General features: G+C 47.5%; 1 protein-coding gene across 1 annotated transcript; it reads left to right on the forward strand.

Annotated features, from left to right (window-relative positions):
* The first annotated feature begins 10,457 nt into the window (after window positions 1-10,457).
* Nhp2 (NHP2 ribonucleoprotein) lies at window positions 10,458-14,729 on the forward strand. Its single transcript, XM_040748575.1, has 4 exons — window positions 10,458-10,697; window positions 10,796-10,865; window positions 13,474-13,579; window positions 14,380-14,729. Exons 1-4 carry the CDS (start codon window positions 10,538-10,540, stop codon window positions 14,503-14,505), a joined length of 462 nt encoding a protein of 153 aa, XP_040604509.1. The 5' UTR covers window positions 10,458-10,537; the 3' UTR covers window positions 14,506-14,729.
* The last annotated feature ends 39 nt before the right edge of the window (window positions 14,730-14,768 follow it).

Consider the following 14,768-nt stretch of genomic DNA (forward strand, 5'->3'; position numbering starts at 1 on the left):
AGCCCCTAAGTCCAAGGTCGCCCGGAGGAAGTAGCCGAATCTTGGGTTTCCAAGAAAAGGGTGCTAGGGTCGCCTGAGGCCCCCAGTGCGGCCTCCTCCTAAGCGCGGTGTCCTAAGACGCCCGTGCTCTTGCCCTCTCTTCCAGTGATGCTGGCTGGTGCGGTCCGTGGCGGTCTGGCGCCATGACCGTTGGAGCGTTGCGTTCCCAGTTTCAGCTTAACACCGATAGATACTTAACACCGCATTCGTGTTTAGTTTTGCTTGTAATTTTTTACGTTGATTGGTTTTTGTTGGATTTTTTGTTTGTTTTTTGAGACGGGATCTCGAAACCCAGACTGGCCTTAACTCCTTTTTCACCCGCTCAGTGCTAGGATTATGCTGCACCACCACCATTACTGGCTTAATTTCATTTATTCTAGATGGCATTTTTTTTTTTTTTTGGTTTTTTGAGACAGGGTTTCTCTGTATTGTTTTGGAGTCAGTCCTGGAACTCACTCTGTAGCCCAGGCTGGCCTCGAACTCACAGAGATCCGCCTGCCTCTGCCTCCCGAGTGCTGGGACTAAAGGCGTGCGCCACCACCGCCCGGCGGCATTTTTTTTTAAATAAGGTCTTTTTCGCCTGGCATTGGTGGCGCATGCGTTTAATCCCAGCACTCGGGAGGCAGAGGCAGGCGGATCTCTGTGAGTTCGAGGCCAGCCTGGTCTACAGAGGGAGTTCAGGACAGCTTCCAAAACAATACAGAGAAATCCAATAAGATATTTTTCTGTAGCCCAGGGTGTGATTATAGACCTGTGCCACCCTGCCTAGTCTAACAACTTGTTTTTAGGAAACATATGTTAAATCATATATGAGGTCTTAACTCACAGAGATCCACCTGCCTCTGCCTCCCAAGTGCTGGGATTAAAGGTGTGTGGCTTGTACCACACCACCCAGCTCCTTCCATTTTTCTATGAGTTCCTGAGATTAAATTTTGAACTTATGCCCCCAAGCTTTCATAGAAGGTTCACTCAATTTTCTCACTACCCTCTGCCATGTTTTGAGACAGCGTCTCATTCACTGCTTCATTTCCCCAGGCTAATGGGCCCACAAGCTTCTGGAGATCTCCCTTGTCAATGTACTAGTGCTAGGATTACAGATTTGTACCATGGTGTTCAGCTGTGGGCTCTGGAGACCTGAATTTAAGTCCTCGTGCTTGTGCCCGCTGAGCCCTCTCCACTTTTTCAATTTTTTATTTTATTTTGGAGACAGGATCTTTCTACGTATCCCTGGCTGTCCCAGAACTCACCCTGTAAACCAGGCTGGCCTTGAATTTACAGAGATCAGCCTGCCTCTGCCTCCCGAGTGCTGGGATTAAAAGTGCATGGTGAAATGCATACTTTTTTTCTTTTTTTTTTTCTTCTTGGTACTGGGTGTCACTGTGTACCTCACAGACACCAGATTGTGCTTAATTTCCTAGGCAAGTCTCTGTCCAATCAAGCTGAAAAGATTAGCCATCATTGGTTTGCTAGGAAGCCTCGCACACAGCCATTTTTCCCGTCACCACCTTAGTCCTCCCCCAACAGCAAAGAAGACCAAGGTTATGGCCACAAAGGATGACTAGAAAAGCCACCCAAATGATGACAACCAGGAAACAAGGCTCAAAGTCAAATCACTTAAGACAATGGGAGCCGAAGCTCAGATGGTAGAGTGCAACATGAGGGCTGGGGTACACACCCAGGTGAAAACGCTGAGTGGAAGCCAGCGTAATAGCGCACTTAGGAGGCCAGGACAGATGGATCAGCATACGTGGTGCACATGCACATACGCAGGCTAAACACTCATACATTTAAAAATGACAAGTTGGACATAGCCAGGCGTTGGTGATGCACGCCTTTAATCCCAGCACTCGGGGAGGCAGAGACAGGTGGATCTCTGTGAGTTCGAGGCCAGCCTGGTCTACAAAGCGAGTTCCAGGACAGCCTCTAAGACAATACAAAGAAACCCTGTCTCGAAAAAACAAAAGAACAAAAAAAAAAAAAAAAAAAAGAGAAAGAAAAGTTGGACATGGCAACTCTTATCTGTGTCCCTAGGGCACTGTGAGTGGAGACAGGCAGATTCCCAGAGCTCACTGTCCAGCCAGTCCAGCCAATCAGAGAATGGGTGAACAGCACATTCAGTGAGAGACCTTGTCTCAAAAGATAAGGTGGAGAACCGCTGAGAATACAATTCAGTTGATTTGCCTTCCAAGTATAATGCCCTGTGCTGGATCCCCAGAACCAGTAAAACCAAACAGGAAAAAGATAAGACGTGCACTGGAAGAGGCCCAGTCTTGCTTTCTGCCCTACACACACACACACACACACACACACACACACACACACACACACGATACGCAGGTGCACATACACAAAGAGCAGCCTCAAGACAGAGCTGGGGGAGGGAGGGTCGTGCATTCCCTTTACCTACAAGGATTCATGGAGCACAGTTCAGAAATACTTTCAAGGATGTGAATTCTGAGGACACTTTGGGGAAGTGCTTCACAGCCCAAAACATGGGTCCAGCAATGAATGGCACCTCAAAAGAACGTTCTGCAGGGCAGGAGATAGCTCAGTAGTTAAGAGCACTTGCTGCTCTTGCAGAGGACTCTGATGGTTCCCAGGGGCTACATTATGTGGCTTATAGCTATCTTTAATACCAGCTCCAGGGGTCCTAAGTCTCTAACCTCTGAGGGTACTTGAGATCACTTGTACATACTCATGTGCAGACCCACACACCTGCACATAAATAAAAATAGAAAATTTACTTTTTTCAGATATATGATTTCATCCATATGTGACTTTTTTCCAGTTTTTTTTGAGTCATTGTTTCTCTGTGTAGCCTTGGCTGTCCTGGAACTCACTCTGTAGACCAGGCTGGCCTCGACCTCATAGAGATTCACCTGCCTCTGCCTGCCTCTGCCTCTGCCTCCCAAGTTCTGGGATTAAAGCCTGGGAATAAAGGGCATTCTTTTCAATGTTGAAAAGATATTTTTATTTGTGGTGAAGGGGACTCACTCTGTATCCCTGTCTGACCTGGATCTTGCTATGTAAACCAGGCTAATCTCAAAAGTATAGAGATCTGCCTACATTTGCCTCCCTGGTTATTGGAAAGGCTCATGGCAGGTGAGCTGTGGTGGCACATGCCTTTAATCCCAGAACTCATGAGGAAGAGGTAGGCAGATCTCTGTGAGTTTGAAGCAAGCCTGATCTACAGGGTAAGTTTCAGGACAACTAGAACTGTTTCACATAGCCGGGCAGTGGTGGCGCACGCCTTTAATCCCAGCACTCGGGAGGCGGAGGCAGGCGGATCTCTGTGAGTTCGAGGTCAGCCTGGTCTCTGTAGCGAGTTCCAGAACAGCCTCCAAAGCCACGGGGAAACCCTGTCTTGTAAAACTAAAAAAGAAGAAGAAGAAGAAGAAGAAGAAGAAGAAGAAGAAGAAGAAGAAGAAGAAGAAGAAGAAGAAGAAGAAGAAGAAGAAGAAGAAGAAGAAGAAGAAGAAGAAGAAGAAGAAAAGAACACGGTTAGCAGGACTGGACCTGCCCAGGGCTATCTGCAAGAGAAGGAGGAAGAGCAGAGGACAGAGAATAAAGAGAGCACAGCGAGAAAGCAGGGTTATACGGAAGTAGTGTAGCTGGGGGGAGGGAAGGACCAGGAGGCTGGAGTGGGGCTCTGAAATGTGTAACAAGTACTGAGGAATCCTAGAGGCCGGTATGCACTTTGAGTTGTCAACGGAAAGCCACATGTCCCTGCTGCCAGAGGTAAGGGAAATGACTCCTTTTGGCAAATGGGAACCAGTTTCACAAGTTCCTGAGGAATTCTGACTTTCATCTAACCCCAGAAACCCTCCCATAGTCCAGGTTGAGCTCATTTCTTGATATTTGGAGTTTGGGGAATTGGAGTTCCTTTTGGACCCGATAAAAATAAATCTTTATAAAAGAAAGAGATGCTCTATTTCAAAAAGAAAGCTCAACTCTCTCTTTGACAAAACTCTACAAAGGGGAAAAAGAGGAGGCCAAAGAGTAAGGTGGGCAGCCTCCCTGGCCATTGTTCCCTTGCTGCTGCAGCGCAAAGGCCTTTGGCTCTGCTCACACCCACCAGAGAGGCGGGTCTCGGGTCTCTCACCCAACGGGGGAGGGCTCTGAAAGCCACAGAGCTTGCACACACTAGTTCCGCACTTCCATCAAGTCAGAAACCGGAAGAGGCGGGGACAACACAACCCATTGGCTGGACTCCTCCCTCTTCCCTGCGCAGCAGAGGGAAAAACAAAGCTAGTTTGCTACTGCACAGCAATCCTAGCTGCCTGAGCTCCAAATCCCAACAAGTGGCTGGGAGGAGTTGCAAGGGAAAGGAAAGGTGTGGGACCCCGGTCAGGGGAGAAATAGTCTCCAGTCAACACAGGGAAAGTGCCAGAACCTAACCCAGCTTTTTGGATTTTGGAGACTGATTGCGGCCACCTTCTTTTTCCACACTAGGGAACTAGTTAGACTACTCCACCGGGGAGGCGGGGCTGCACTTGCTGTGCACGATAAAACATTTTCACTTAGCCTGGGACGACAAGATGGAACTTCATATTCACTTGTGCAATCGCTTGAAAACTACATTTTTGTTTTCTTTTGAGACACGGTCTCATGTAGCTCAGGCTGGCATCCACCTCCTAATGTAGCCAAGGATGACTCTGAACTTCTGAACTTTCTGAACTCCACATCCTCCCAAGTTCTAGGATTACAGGTGTGAATCATCGTATCCAGTTTTCCTATTGTTGGAATTGAACCCAGGACTTTGTCCATGCAGGCCCCATTTCAATTTTTTTGTTTGTTTGTTTTTCGAGACAGGGTTTCTCTGTGGCTTTGGAAGCTATCCTGGAACTAGCTCTTGTAGACCAGGCTGGTCTCAAACTCACAGAGATCCGCCTGCCTCTGCCTCCGGAGTGCTGGGATTAAAAGTGTGTGCCACCACCGCCTAGCATAAATCCTTTCTTTAAATATTTTTAAAAAATTTGCTGCTATCTGCTATAGAGGAGATTTTGTGTGTTTTTTTGAGACAGGGTTTCTCTGTCTTGTCCTGGCTGTCCTGGAACTTACTCTGTAAACCAGGCTAGCCTCAAAAGCTGAGATCTGCCTGCCTCTTCCTTCTGAGTGTTAGGATTAAAGGCATGTGCCACCACCCAGCTCAGCAGCAAGAGTCTTAATCACTGGCCAGCTCTCCAGTCCCTCTTTTTTTCTGAGAAAGGGTTTTCCTACACAGTCATGGTTTGCCTGAAACTCACAAAATTAGCCTGCCTCCAGCTGGAGAGATAGTTCAATGATTAAGAGCACTGACTGCCCCTCCAGAGGTCCTGAGTTCAATTCCCAGCAGCCACATGGTGGCTCACAACCATCTGTAATGGGATCTGATGCCCTCTTCTGGCATAACGGCATATATGCTTGTAGTGCAGCACTCATATAAAGTAAATAAGTAAATCCAGTTGTCGTCCATCTCCCCCCACCCCCCACCCAGGGTTTCTCTGTGTAACCTTGATTGTCCTGGAACTTGCTCGGTAGACTAACTAGGCTGGCCTCGAACTCGCAGAGATATGCTTGCCTCTGCCTCCCAAGTGCTGGGATCGAAAGTGTGCATTACCACCACCCAGCTAAATAAAAAAAAAAATCTCTCTTTTTTTTTTTCTTGAGACAAAGTTTCTCTGTATTGTTTTGGAACTTGTCCTGGAATTCACTCGGTAGACCAGGTTGGCCTCAAATTTACAGAGATCCACCTGCCTCTGCCTCCCGAGTGCTGGGATTAAAGGTGTGTGCCACCAACGCCCAGCTAAATAAATAAATCTTAAAAAAAAAATTGGCCCACCTCTGTTCCCCGGTGCTAGTATTAATGGTATGCACCACCAGGCAGTAATGTAGCACGCCTTTAACCCCAGGCAGAGAGAGGTGGATCTCTGTGAGTTTGAGGCCATCTAGTCTACTAATCCAGTTCCAAGACAGCCTCCAAAGCTACAGAGAAACTCTGTCTCAAAAACCAAACAAATAAATAAAGGCATGCACCACCACACATGGCCTCAGCTCAATGTTTTTAAATATCTTTTTAAAAAGTCTCAAAAATAAAAATACTAACAATATATGTGGAGTGCTCCAGTGGCCCAATCGGTTAGTGCGCGGTACTTATACGACTAATAATATATGTGTATCTATGTATGTGTGTGACTGTGCCTCTGTGTATATATGTATGTATGTGTGTATGAGTGTATGTCTGAATCTTCCTGTGTGTTACAGTGTTGGGTATTGAACGCATGACCTCACTTATACAAGATGAGAATTCTACAATCAAACCACACTCCTGCTTCAAGGATAGTATTTCTCAACACATAAAAATTATGTGAACTTCGCCGGGGGTTGGTGGCGCACGCCTTTAATCCCAGCACTCGGGAGGCGGAGGCAGGCGGATCACTGTGAGTTCGAGACCAGCCTGGTCTACCGAGCGAGTTCCAGGATAGCCTCCAAAGCCACAGAGAAACCCTGTCTCGAAAAACCAAAAAAAAACAAAAAACAAAAAACTTACCTTGTGTTTTTTTTAACATTATACTTATTTTGTCTGTGTGTGGTGGGGTGCTGCTCTCCTCTTGAGTGCCATGGTGAATGTGTTGAAGTTAGAGGACAATTTAGGGGAATCATGAGGACTGAACTCTGGTCCTCAGACTTGGCAGCAAAAACCTTTGCCTGGGGCTGGAGAAATGGCTCAGAGGTTAAGAGCACTGACTGCTCTTCCAGAGGTCATGAGTTCGATTCCCAGCAACCACATGGTGGCTCACAACCATCTGTAACGAGATATGGTGCCCTCTTCTGATGTGTACATGGGAGGCAAGGTGTTGTATTTGTAATAAATAAATAAATCTTTAAAAAAAAAACCTTTGCCTACTGAGCCACCTTGCTGTCTCTTATTCCGGGATGTTGTTGTTAAGACTTATTTTGGGCTAAGGAGATGGCTCAGGGGTTAAGAGCTCTTACTATTCTTGCGGAGGACCCAGGCTCCATTCACATGACGGCTCACAACCATCTATAGCTCCAGGTCTTGGGGCTTTGATATCCTCTCTGGCAGGCACATACATGGTATGCAGACAAAATACTCATACACACAAAAGAAAATAAACATTAAATATCTTTATTTTAGTCGGGCGTTGGTGGCCACGCCTTTAATCCCAGCACTCGGGAGGCAGACGCTGGTGGATCTCTGTGAGTTCGACGCCAGCCTGGTCTACAGAGCAAGTTCCAGGACAGCCTCCAAAACAATACAGATAAACTCTGTCTTGAAAAAACAAAAAAAATATTTATTTTACTTTGGGGCTCTCTGTGTGGCTCTGGCTGTCCTGAAACTCACTCTGAAGACCAGGTGACCTCAAACTCAGAGATCTGCCTGCTCTGCCTCCTGAGTGCTGGGATTAAAGGCATGTATCACTACACCCAAACAAAATAATGTTAAAAGAATTTTTAAAATATTTTTACTTTATGTGGATATGTACGGGAGTATGTGCCCATGAGTGCAGCTGTCCACGGAATCCAGAAGAGGGTGTCGATCACTTAGAGCTAGAGATACAGGTGATTTTGAGCTGTCCAACCTGGGTTCTGGGCGTCAAACCTGGAACTTCTGCAAGAGCAGTACATACTCTTAAAGATTGAACCATCTTTCCAGTCCTCAGAGTTTAATCTATAGAATAGATACATTGACAGCCAAGTGTGACAGTGCACGCCTTTAATCCCAGAATTTAGGATGCAGAGGCAGCTGGACCTCTGTAAGTTCAAGGCCAGCCTGGTTTACAGAGGGAGTTTCAGGACAGCCAGGACTGTTACAGAGAAACCCTGTTTCAAAAAACCAAAAAGAATAAATAAACATCCATATGCTGTAATAGAAGTTGTTTTACTCCAAAGCCACAGAGAAACCCTGTCTCGAAAAACCAAAAAAAAAAAAAAAAGAAGTTGTTTTAACCTTATTAACCATATGTTTATGGAATATCTATTTAGTATTTTTGGACTAAGTGGGCCACACAGAAAACAACCCAGAGACGGAGTCCATGTAGCAGAGAGATCAGCACCAGGCACAGCTTGTGGTAATTCTAGGGCTCTCCAGAAGGTGGCTGTATAAGCTAGGGAGTGGATTAGGACAGGCGCGCTTCCTAGACCCCTGGTGAAGATATGTAAGGCTGGGGACCATCAGATTTGGGCAGTGAAGGGGCCACCTTTCTCCCCCATCGCATTGTCTGGAAATTTGACTTCCAGGGACATTTTTAAAAAAAGATTTATTTATTTATTATGTATACAGTGTTTTGCCTGCATGTATTCCTGCAGGTCAGAAGAGAGCACCAGATCTCATTACAGATGGTTGTGAGCCACCATATGGTTGCTGGGAATCGAACTCAGGACCTCTGGAAGAGTGGCGAGTGCTCTTAACCTCTGAGCCATCTCTCCAGGGACATTTAACATCAGAAGACAGAGGTGACTCCTATCTGTCTCCTTAAATTGGGTCTCCGTCAGATTCAGCTTCAGCTGTCAAGTATTAAGCACTTAAAGTCTAAACAGTTGATATCGTCCAATGTTTATTCATCACTTACTGCATACATACTTAGACCTCCCTACAATCTGAAAAAGGAGAGATTATTACAAGCTTTTTGTTGTTGTTGTTTTGCTTTTTTGAGACAGGGTTTCTCTGCAGCTTTGGAGGCTGTCCTGGAACTCCCTCTACCTGTTAAATAGCTGGGCAGTGGTGCCGTACGCCTTTAATCCCATCATTTGGGAGGCAGAGGCAGGTGGATCTCTGTGAGTCCGAGGCCAGCCTGGTCTACAAAATGAGTTCCAGGACAGCCTCCAAAGCCACAGAGAAACCCTGTCTCGAAAAACCAAAAAAAAAAAAAAAATGTACGTGGTGGCCACACCTTTAATTTCAGCACTCAGCAAACAGAGGCAGGCCAGTCTCTGAGTTTAAGGCCAGTCTGGTCTACAGAGTGAGTTCCAGGATAGCCAGAGATACATAGAGAAACCCTGCATCAAAAGAAAACAAAACAAGACAAAAAAGCCTGGTGATGGTGTACACCTCCTGCACTCAGGAGGCAGAAGCAGGTGGATCTCTGAGTTCGAGACCAGCCTGAACTGGAACAGAGCAAGTTCCAGGTCAGCCAAGATCACACAGAGAAACCCTGTCTGGAAAAAAAAACAGCCAATCAAACAAAAGAAAATAAAATTTATAAATAAGGCTGGAGGTTAAGAGCACTGGCTGTTCTTCCAAAGGTCCTAAGTTCAATTCCCAGTAACCATAAGGTGGCTCACACCCATCTGTAATGAGATCTGGTGCCCTCTTCTGGCCTGTAGGTGTATATGCAGACAGAACATTGTATAATCGATCAATCAATCAAAAAATTTATAAATAAAAGCCAATAAAAATAGTAATGGTGGTAGCCAGACGGTGGTGGCTCACACCTTTCTTGGGAGGCAGAGGCAGGAGGAACTCTGAGTTTGAGACCAGCCTGGTCTACAAGAGCTAGGTCCTGGACAGACTCCAAAGCCACAGAGAAACCCTGTCTTTTTTTTTTTTTTTGGTTTTTTGAGACAGGGTTTCTCTGTATTGTTTTGGAGGCTGTCCTGGAACTCACTCTGTAGATCAGGCTGGCCTCGAACTCACAGAGATCCGCCTGCCTCTGCCTCCCAAGTGCTGGGATTAAAGGCGTGCGCCACCACCGCCCGGCACGAGAAACCCTGTCTTGAAAAAAACAAAACAAAACAAAACAGAACAAAGCAAAAAATAAATAAATAAATAACCCACCACTACTAGTTAATAAGTTCTTTATATTCTTAAGCAATTCGATGCCTGGATAAATGAATTTATATCACAACTTTTGTTTTACTTCTGAGGCAGGACCCTACTATGTTGCCCTAGCTGGGTCTCATTGTGTTGTCCTAGCTGGCCTCGAACTCGCTCTGTAGACCAGGCTAACCTAAAACTCACAGAGATCTACCTGCCTCTGCCTCCTCAGTGCTGGGACCAAAGGCGTGTGGCTGATAGTTTGAGCAACAGGATTCGGGAAGGGGAAAAGAAAATTTGAAAAAAACTTTTAGCAGCGGCACCAGGATTCAGCTAACCAGTAGCATCAGGTCACACCAGCCCAGGAGTTCAGGAGCCACACTAAGGAATAATCCCTTTCGCCCCGCCCCTCTTCCCTTCCAACAGGACCCGCCTCTTTCCTCTGGGGCCCGCCTTCATATCCCAGGCCCCGCCCCTTTCACCTCTGGAAACGGCTTCCTAAACTCCGCTTCCCCATATTTCCGCGGGAGAAATCCAAACCCGGTACCTAGATTGCCTTGTGACTCCGCCCCTATGGCCAAGACCCCGCCCCCTCGCAGATCTATTTACAGATTGGTCGGTGCAGAGTACCTCGTTTCCCAATTGGCCACAGGGAAGGGCAGTTTCATGACCCGGAAGTGATCTCGGAGGGGCGGCCGCGTGGTCTGTCTGTTCACTTAGTGGGTTGCCGCAGTTGCTAAGATGACCAAAATAAAGTCCGTTCCCGAGGAGTCTGAGGCGCAGGCGGAGGGCTGCAGCGAGGAGCGCACGTACGAAGAGCTGCTGGTCAACCTAAACCCCATCGCGCAGCCGCTGGCGTCCCGCCGCCTGACGCGCAAGCTCTACAAGTGCATCAAGAAGGGTGAGGTGGGAGGGCGCGTGGAAAACGCGGGGCAGGCGGGCAGGCGGGCGGGCGGGCACGGGCGGGACGAAGTAAGCGGCTCACCCTTGTCTTTGCAGCCGTCAAGCAGAAGCAGATTCGGCGTGGTGTGAAAGAGGTTCAGAAATTTGTCAACAAGGGCGAGAAAGGGTAAGAAGCAATCCTTTCGCTGGTTTTTAAGTTTTGTGTTATTTATTTATTTTTTGCAGCGCTGGGGATTGAACCTGTGTATGCTAGACAATTAGCTCTGCCACTTCAGTTTGCGTTTTCAGTTGGTTAAGATTGAATTCCACCTACCGAGGTGCTCAGTAACGGTGAAATTGACTGCCCAGTCAACTGCCTTCACTGCAGACACCCACATCACTTAGAGGAACTAACTCCCAATGAACAACGGGAGAGAACGCAAACCCAGCCCACGTATCCCTCCCTGGGCGTTCATTCTGTGGATTGGCAGTTTTTTTCTGGAAAGCTTCAGGCAACGTGCTGTAGGGAGACATCTTCCCAAGTAGGCCAGAGAATGAGGGCTGCCTTCGGCTACATAGCAGGTTTAAGGCCAGCATGGACTATGAAAACGTCACCAAAAACCAAAAGGATAGAATGATAGCAGGAGTGGTGGTACAGGCCTTTAATTCAGCACTTGGGAAGCAGAGGCAGGTGGATCTCTGAGTTTGGGTCAGCCAGAACTGTGTATAGATAGCCTGTCTCAAAACAACAAAAATCGGAGAGAATGGATGTATGTTGATTGGGGGGGTTGGTATCCGGAGAATAGAAGGGACTCAGGCAGAGGAGCGGTTAGTGCTTGAACACCTCATGAAGGCCTTTAGTTTTTTTTTTTTTTGACTTATTTTGTGTATGAACGTTTTGCCTAGACAAACGTATGTTTGTGTGTCCCTGGAGTCCTTGGGAGGTCAGAGAGGGCAAAGTGTCAGATCCCCTTGGACTGGAGTTACAGATGGTTATGCACCACCGTGTGGTGCTGGGAATCCAATGTGGGCCCTCCGGAAGAACAACTGAGGCAAGTCCTCGTGGGGCTTGTTTGGTTAAAGTGAATGTTGAAAAGTAATATTGAGGAAGAATTAGGAGAGGCGAGTCAGGTTTAGGAAGCTGTTGTAGCCCAAGTGAGGTGAGGGACAAGAGGAACGTTGGAGGAATTGAGAGGAGAGTGACAAGCCTGTGCCTTCCTTGTGCTGGTTTGGGGTATAGTCTGTGACTGCAGGCTGTGGAGGAAAGCCAGGTTTGTGTGAAAACATTTTAGGTGTGGTTTAAAACAACTTTTCAGCATTTTGAATGGTACCTTTATTAATGTGTGCATACATGTGCACTCTGGTGTTTATATGGGTGTCAGGACAACTTGTGAGAGTTGATTTTTTTCCACCATTTTGATGGACTGACTGTGCTAGGGGGGCCAGGGTTGGCAGTGACTGCTGTGTCCACTGAGGGATCCGAGCTGATATGGAAAATGTCCTGGATATGCTCTGCTTCTCTATCCTCCTGGCAGATGGTTGTGTTTGGTAGGGCAAATGAGGCCCAGTACTCCAGGTAGCACCTGGCACCATGGTTGTGGGTCTGGGTGGCCACAGAGGAGGGCGGCAGGCAGTGGGGACCAGCCCTGGGCCAAAGGGACAGAGTATGGAAGCAGGATTTTTTTTTTTTTTTTTTTTTTTTTTTTTTGGTTTTTCGAGACAGGGTTTCTCTGTATTGTTTTAGAGGCTGACCTGGAACTCACAGAGATCCGCCTGCCTCTTCCTCCTGAGTGCTGGGATTAAAGGCATGCGCCACCACCGCCCAGCAAACCAAGGGTTCTTTTTTTTTTTTGGTTTTTTTTTTTGAGACAGGGTTTCCCTGTGGCTTTGGAGGCTGTCCTGGAACTCGCTCGGTAGACCAGGCTGGTCTCGAACTCACAGTGATCCGCCTGCCTCTGCCTCCCGAGTGCTGGGATTAAAGGCGTGAGCCACCAACGCCCGGCAAAACCAAGGGTTCTTGATCTGTCACTAACCCTTACAGAACACTCTTCCTATGGGCAAATCTTTAGAACTGTGTGTCTGTACAGTACACTTAATTGAGGATGCTACTCTGGCACTTTCTCTTGGGGCAGACTCCTGTCAATCTCTATGGCTCTGTTCTTTGGCCCCTCTTACTATGTATTGCAAAAGGTAATCCTTGTTCTTGGCAACCAGCTTTTCAGTATCACTCTGTTCCCTTGGCCTCATTCTGTCCCTGCCCCTGCCATCCTGGGAGCCTCTTCATGGCACTCAAGTCCAAGAGTCATCTCCTAGCTGGGCAGTGGTGGCACACACCTTTAACCCTAGCACTTGGGAGGCAGAGGCAGGCAGATATCAGTTAGTTCGAGGTCAGCCTGCCTGGTCTACAGAGCAAGTTCCAGGACAGCCAGGACCATCCCACACAGAAACCCTGCCTCGAAAAACAAAAAAGCAAGTCATCTTCTAGAACATCACTGACTCTTAAGAGCTGAGTTTCTATTTCTTGGCATTCCTCCCATACCTCATCTGGCCCAGCATTGTACGGCTTGTCACATTTGGTGGTATTTATGTGCTGTCAAGTAGAGATCATGTCCCCCAGAAGAAATGCATTTGCCAAACACGACTTTACACCCCCTTCTAAAGCTGGAGGCTCCTCGGAGCCAGGCATCTTACTCATCTCTGCTCTCACAGCCCAGCTGGAGGTAATGCTTAACAACTGAACAACTGAAGGGGAGGAGGGAGCAAAGTAGAAATGACGATGCTTTCTCTTGTTGCAGAATCATGGTTTTGGCAGGAGACACGTTGCCGATTGAGGTATACTGCCATCTACCAGTAATGTGCGAGGACCAGAACTTGCCCTATGTCTACATCCCCTCTAAGACGGTGAGGAGCTCATGCCCACTTTGCCCCACTCCCAGCTTGGCCCTCTGGAGGCTATATGAGGAATAAGTGTTAGAATTCACAGGTCTGGGTGACTTGTTTCTTTTCTTTTTGGGATGGTGCCTCCTTATGTCACCCAGACTGGCCCGAGTCTCTGCAGCTCAAACAGTCCTTCTGCCACAGCCTTCTGTGTAGCTGGGTATGGCACATGGCAGATCTCCTTCCTGTAAGATGGGAACATTCTTTGTAGAGTCTATAAGATGTGGCGTCCGTCCATGATTGTACTCTTTTTTTTTTTTTTTTTTTTTTTTTTTGGTTTTTCAAGACAGGGTTTCTCTGTGGCTTTGGAGGCTGTCCTGGAACTCGGTTGGTAGTCCAGGCTGGTCTCGAACTCACAGAGATCCACCTGCCTCTGCCTCCCGAGTGCTGGGATTAAAGGCGTGCGCCACCAATGCCCGGCTCATGATTGTACTCTTAAGAGCTTGACCTGAAAGCTTAGTTTGAGTTTAAATGGTGACAACTAATCGGAAATACTTTTTTTTTTTTTGGTTTTTCAAGACAGGGTTTCTCTGTAGCTTTGGAGGCTGTCCTGGAACTCACTTTGTAGACCAAGCTGGCCTCGAACTCACAGAGATCCGCCTGCCTCTGCCTCCCGAGTGCTGGGATTAAAGGCGTGCGCCACCAACGCCCGGCTCGGAAATACTTTTAAACGTAATGTGTACCAGTAGGACATGTGCACCACATTAGACCGGTGGGTCACTTGTGGCTCCTGTTCCCAACAGTTTTTCTCCTCTTTTGTATAGGACTTGGGTGCAGCTACAGGCTCTAAGCGTCCCACCTGTGTGATCATGGTGAAGCCCCATGAGGAGTATCAGGAGGCCTATGACAAGTGCCTGGAGGAGGTGCAGGCCCTGCCAACACCTCTGTAAGAGACAGGAGCTGCAGCCTATTCCAGGAGCTGCTGGGCTGGCTGCAGGCGGCTGCCCACCCTCACAGCATCTCCCCGGTTTCCTGACGTGGGACTTCTTCCCAGGCAGCTCCAACAGCTGTTCTTGGAGGTAGAGCCAGCATCTTTTCTATCAGAGCCATCTCCTGTTGAGCTTAGATGAAGACAGTTCCAAAATGTGTGGTGGAAGTAAATGCTGAGGCAAAATGTGGTGAGTGTGTGGGTGTTTTTTAAACTCCAGCTGCC

The sequence above is a fragment of the Mesocricetus auratus genome, unplaced genomic scaffold (genome assembly GCF_017639785.1).
Source record: "Mesocricetus auratus isolate SY011 unplaced genomic scaffold, BCM_Maur_2.0 Super-Scaffold_100007, whole genome shotgun sequence".
In the NCBI taxonomy this organism is placed as follows: Eukaryota; Metazoa; Chordata; class Mammalia; order Rodentia; family Cricetidae; genus Mesocricetus; species Mesocricetus auratus.

Bases quoted from the DNA above. Each gene is read 5' to 3' on its own strand.
- Nhp2 (XM_040748575.1), top strand. From the start codon at position 10,538: ATGACCAAAATAAAGTCCGTTCCCGAGGAGTCTGAGGCGCAGGCGGAG. The intron at 10,698-10,795 runs GTGAGGTGGGAG...TTGTCTTTGCAG, and splicing joins CTACAAGTGCATCAAGAAGG to CCGTCAAGCAGAAGCAGATT. The intron at 10,866-13,473 runs GTAAGAAGCAAT...CTCTTGTTGCAG, and splicing joins GTCAACAAGGGCGAGAAAGG to AATCATGGTTTTGGCAGGAG.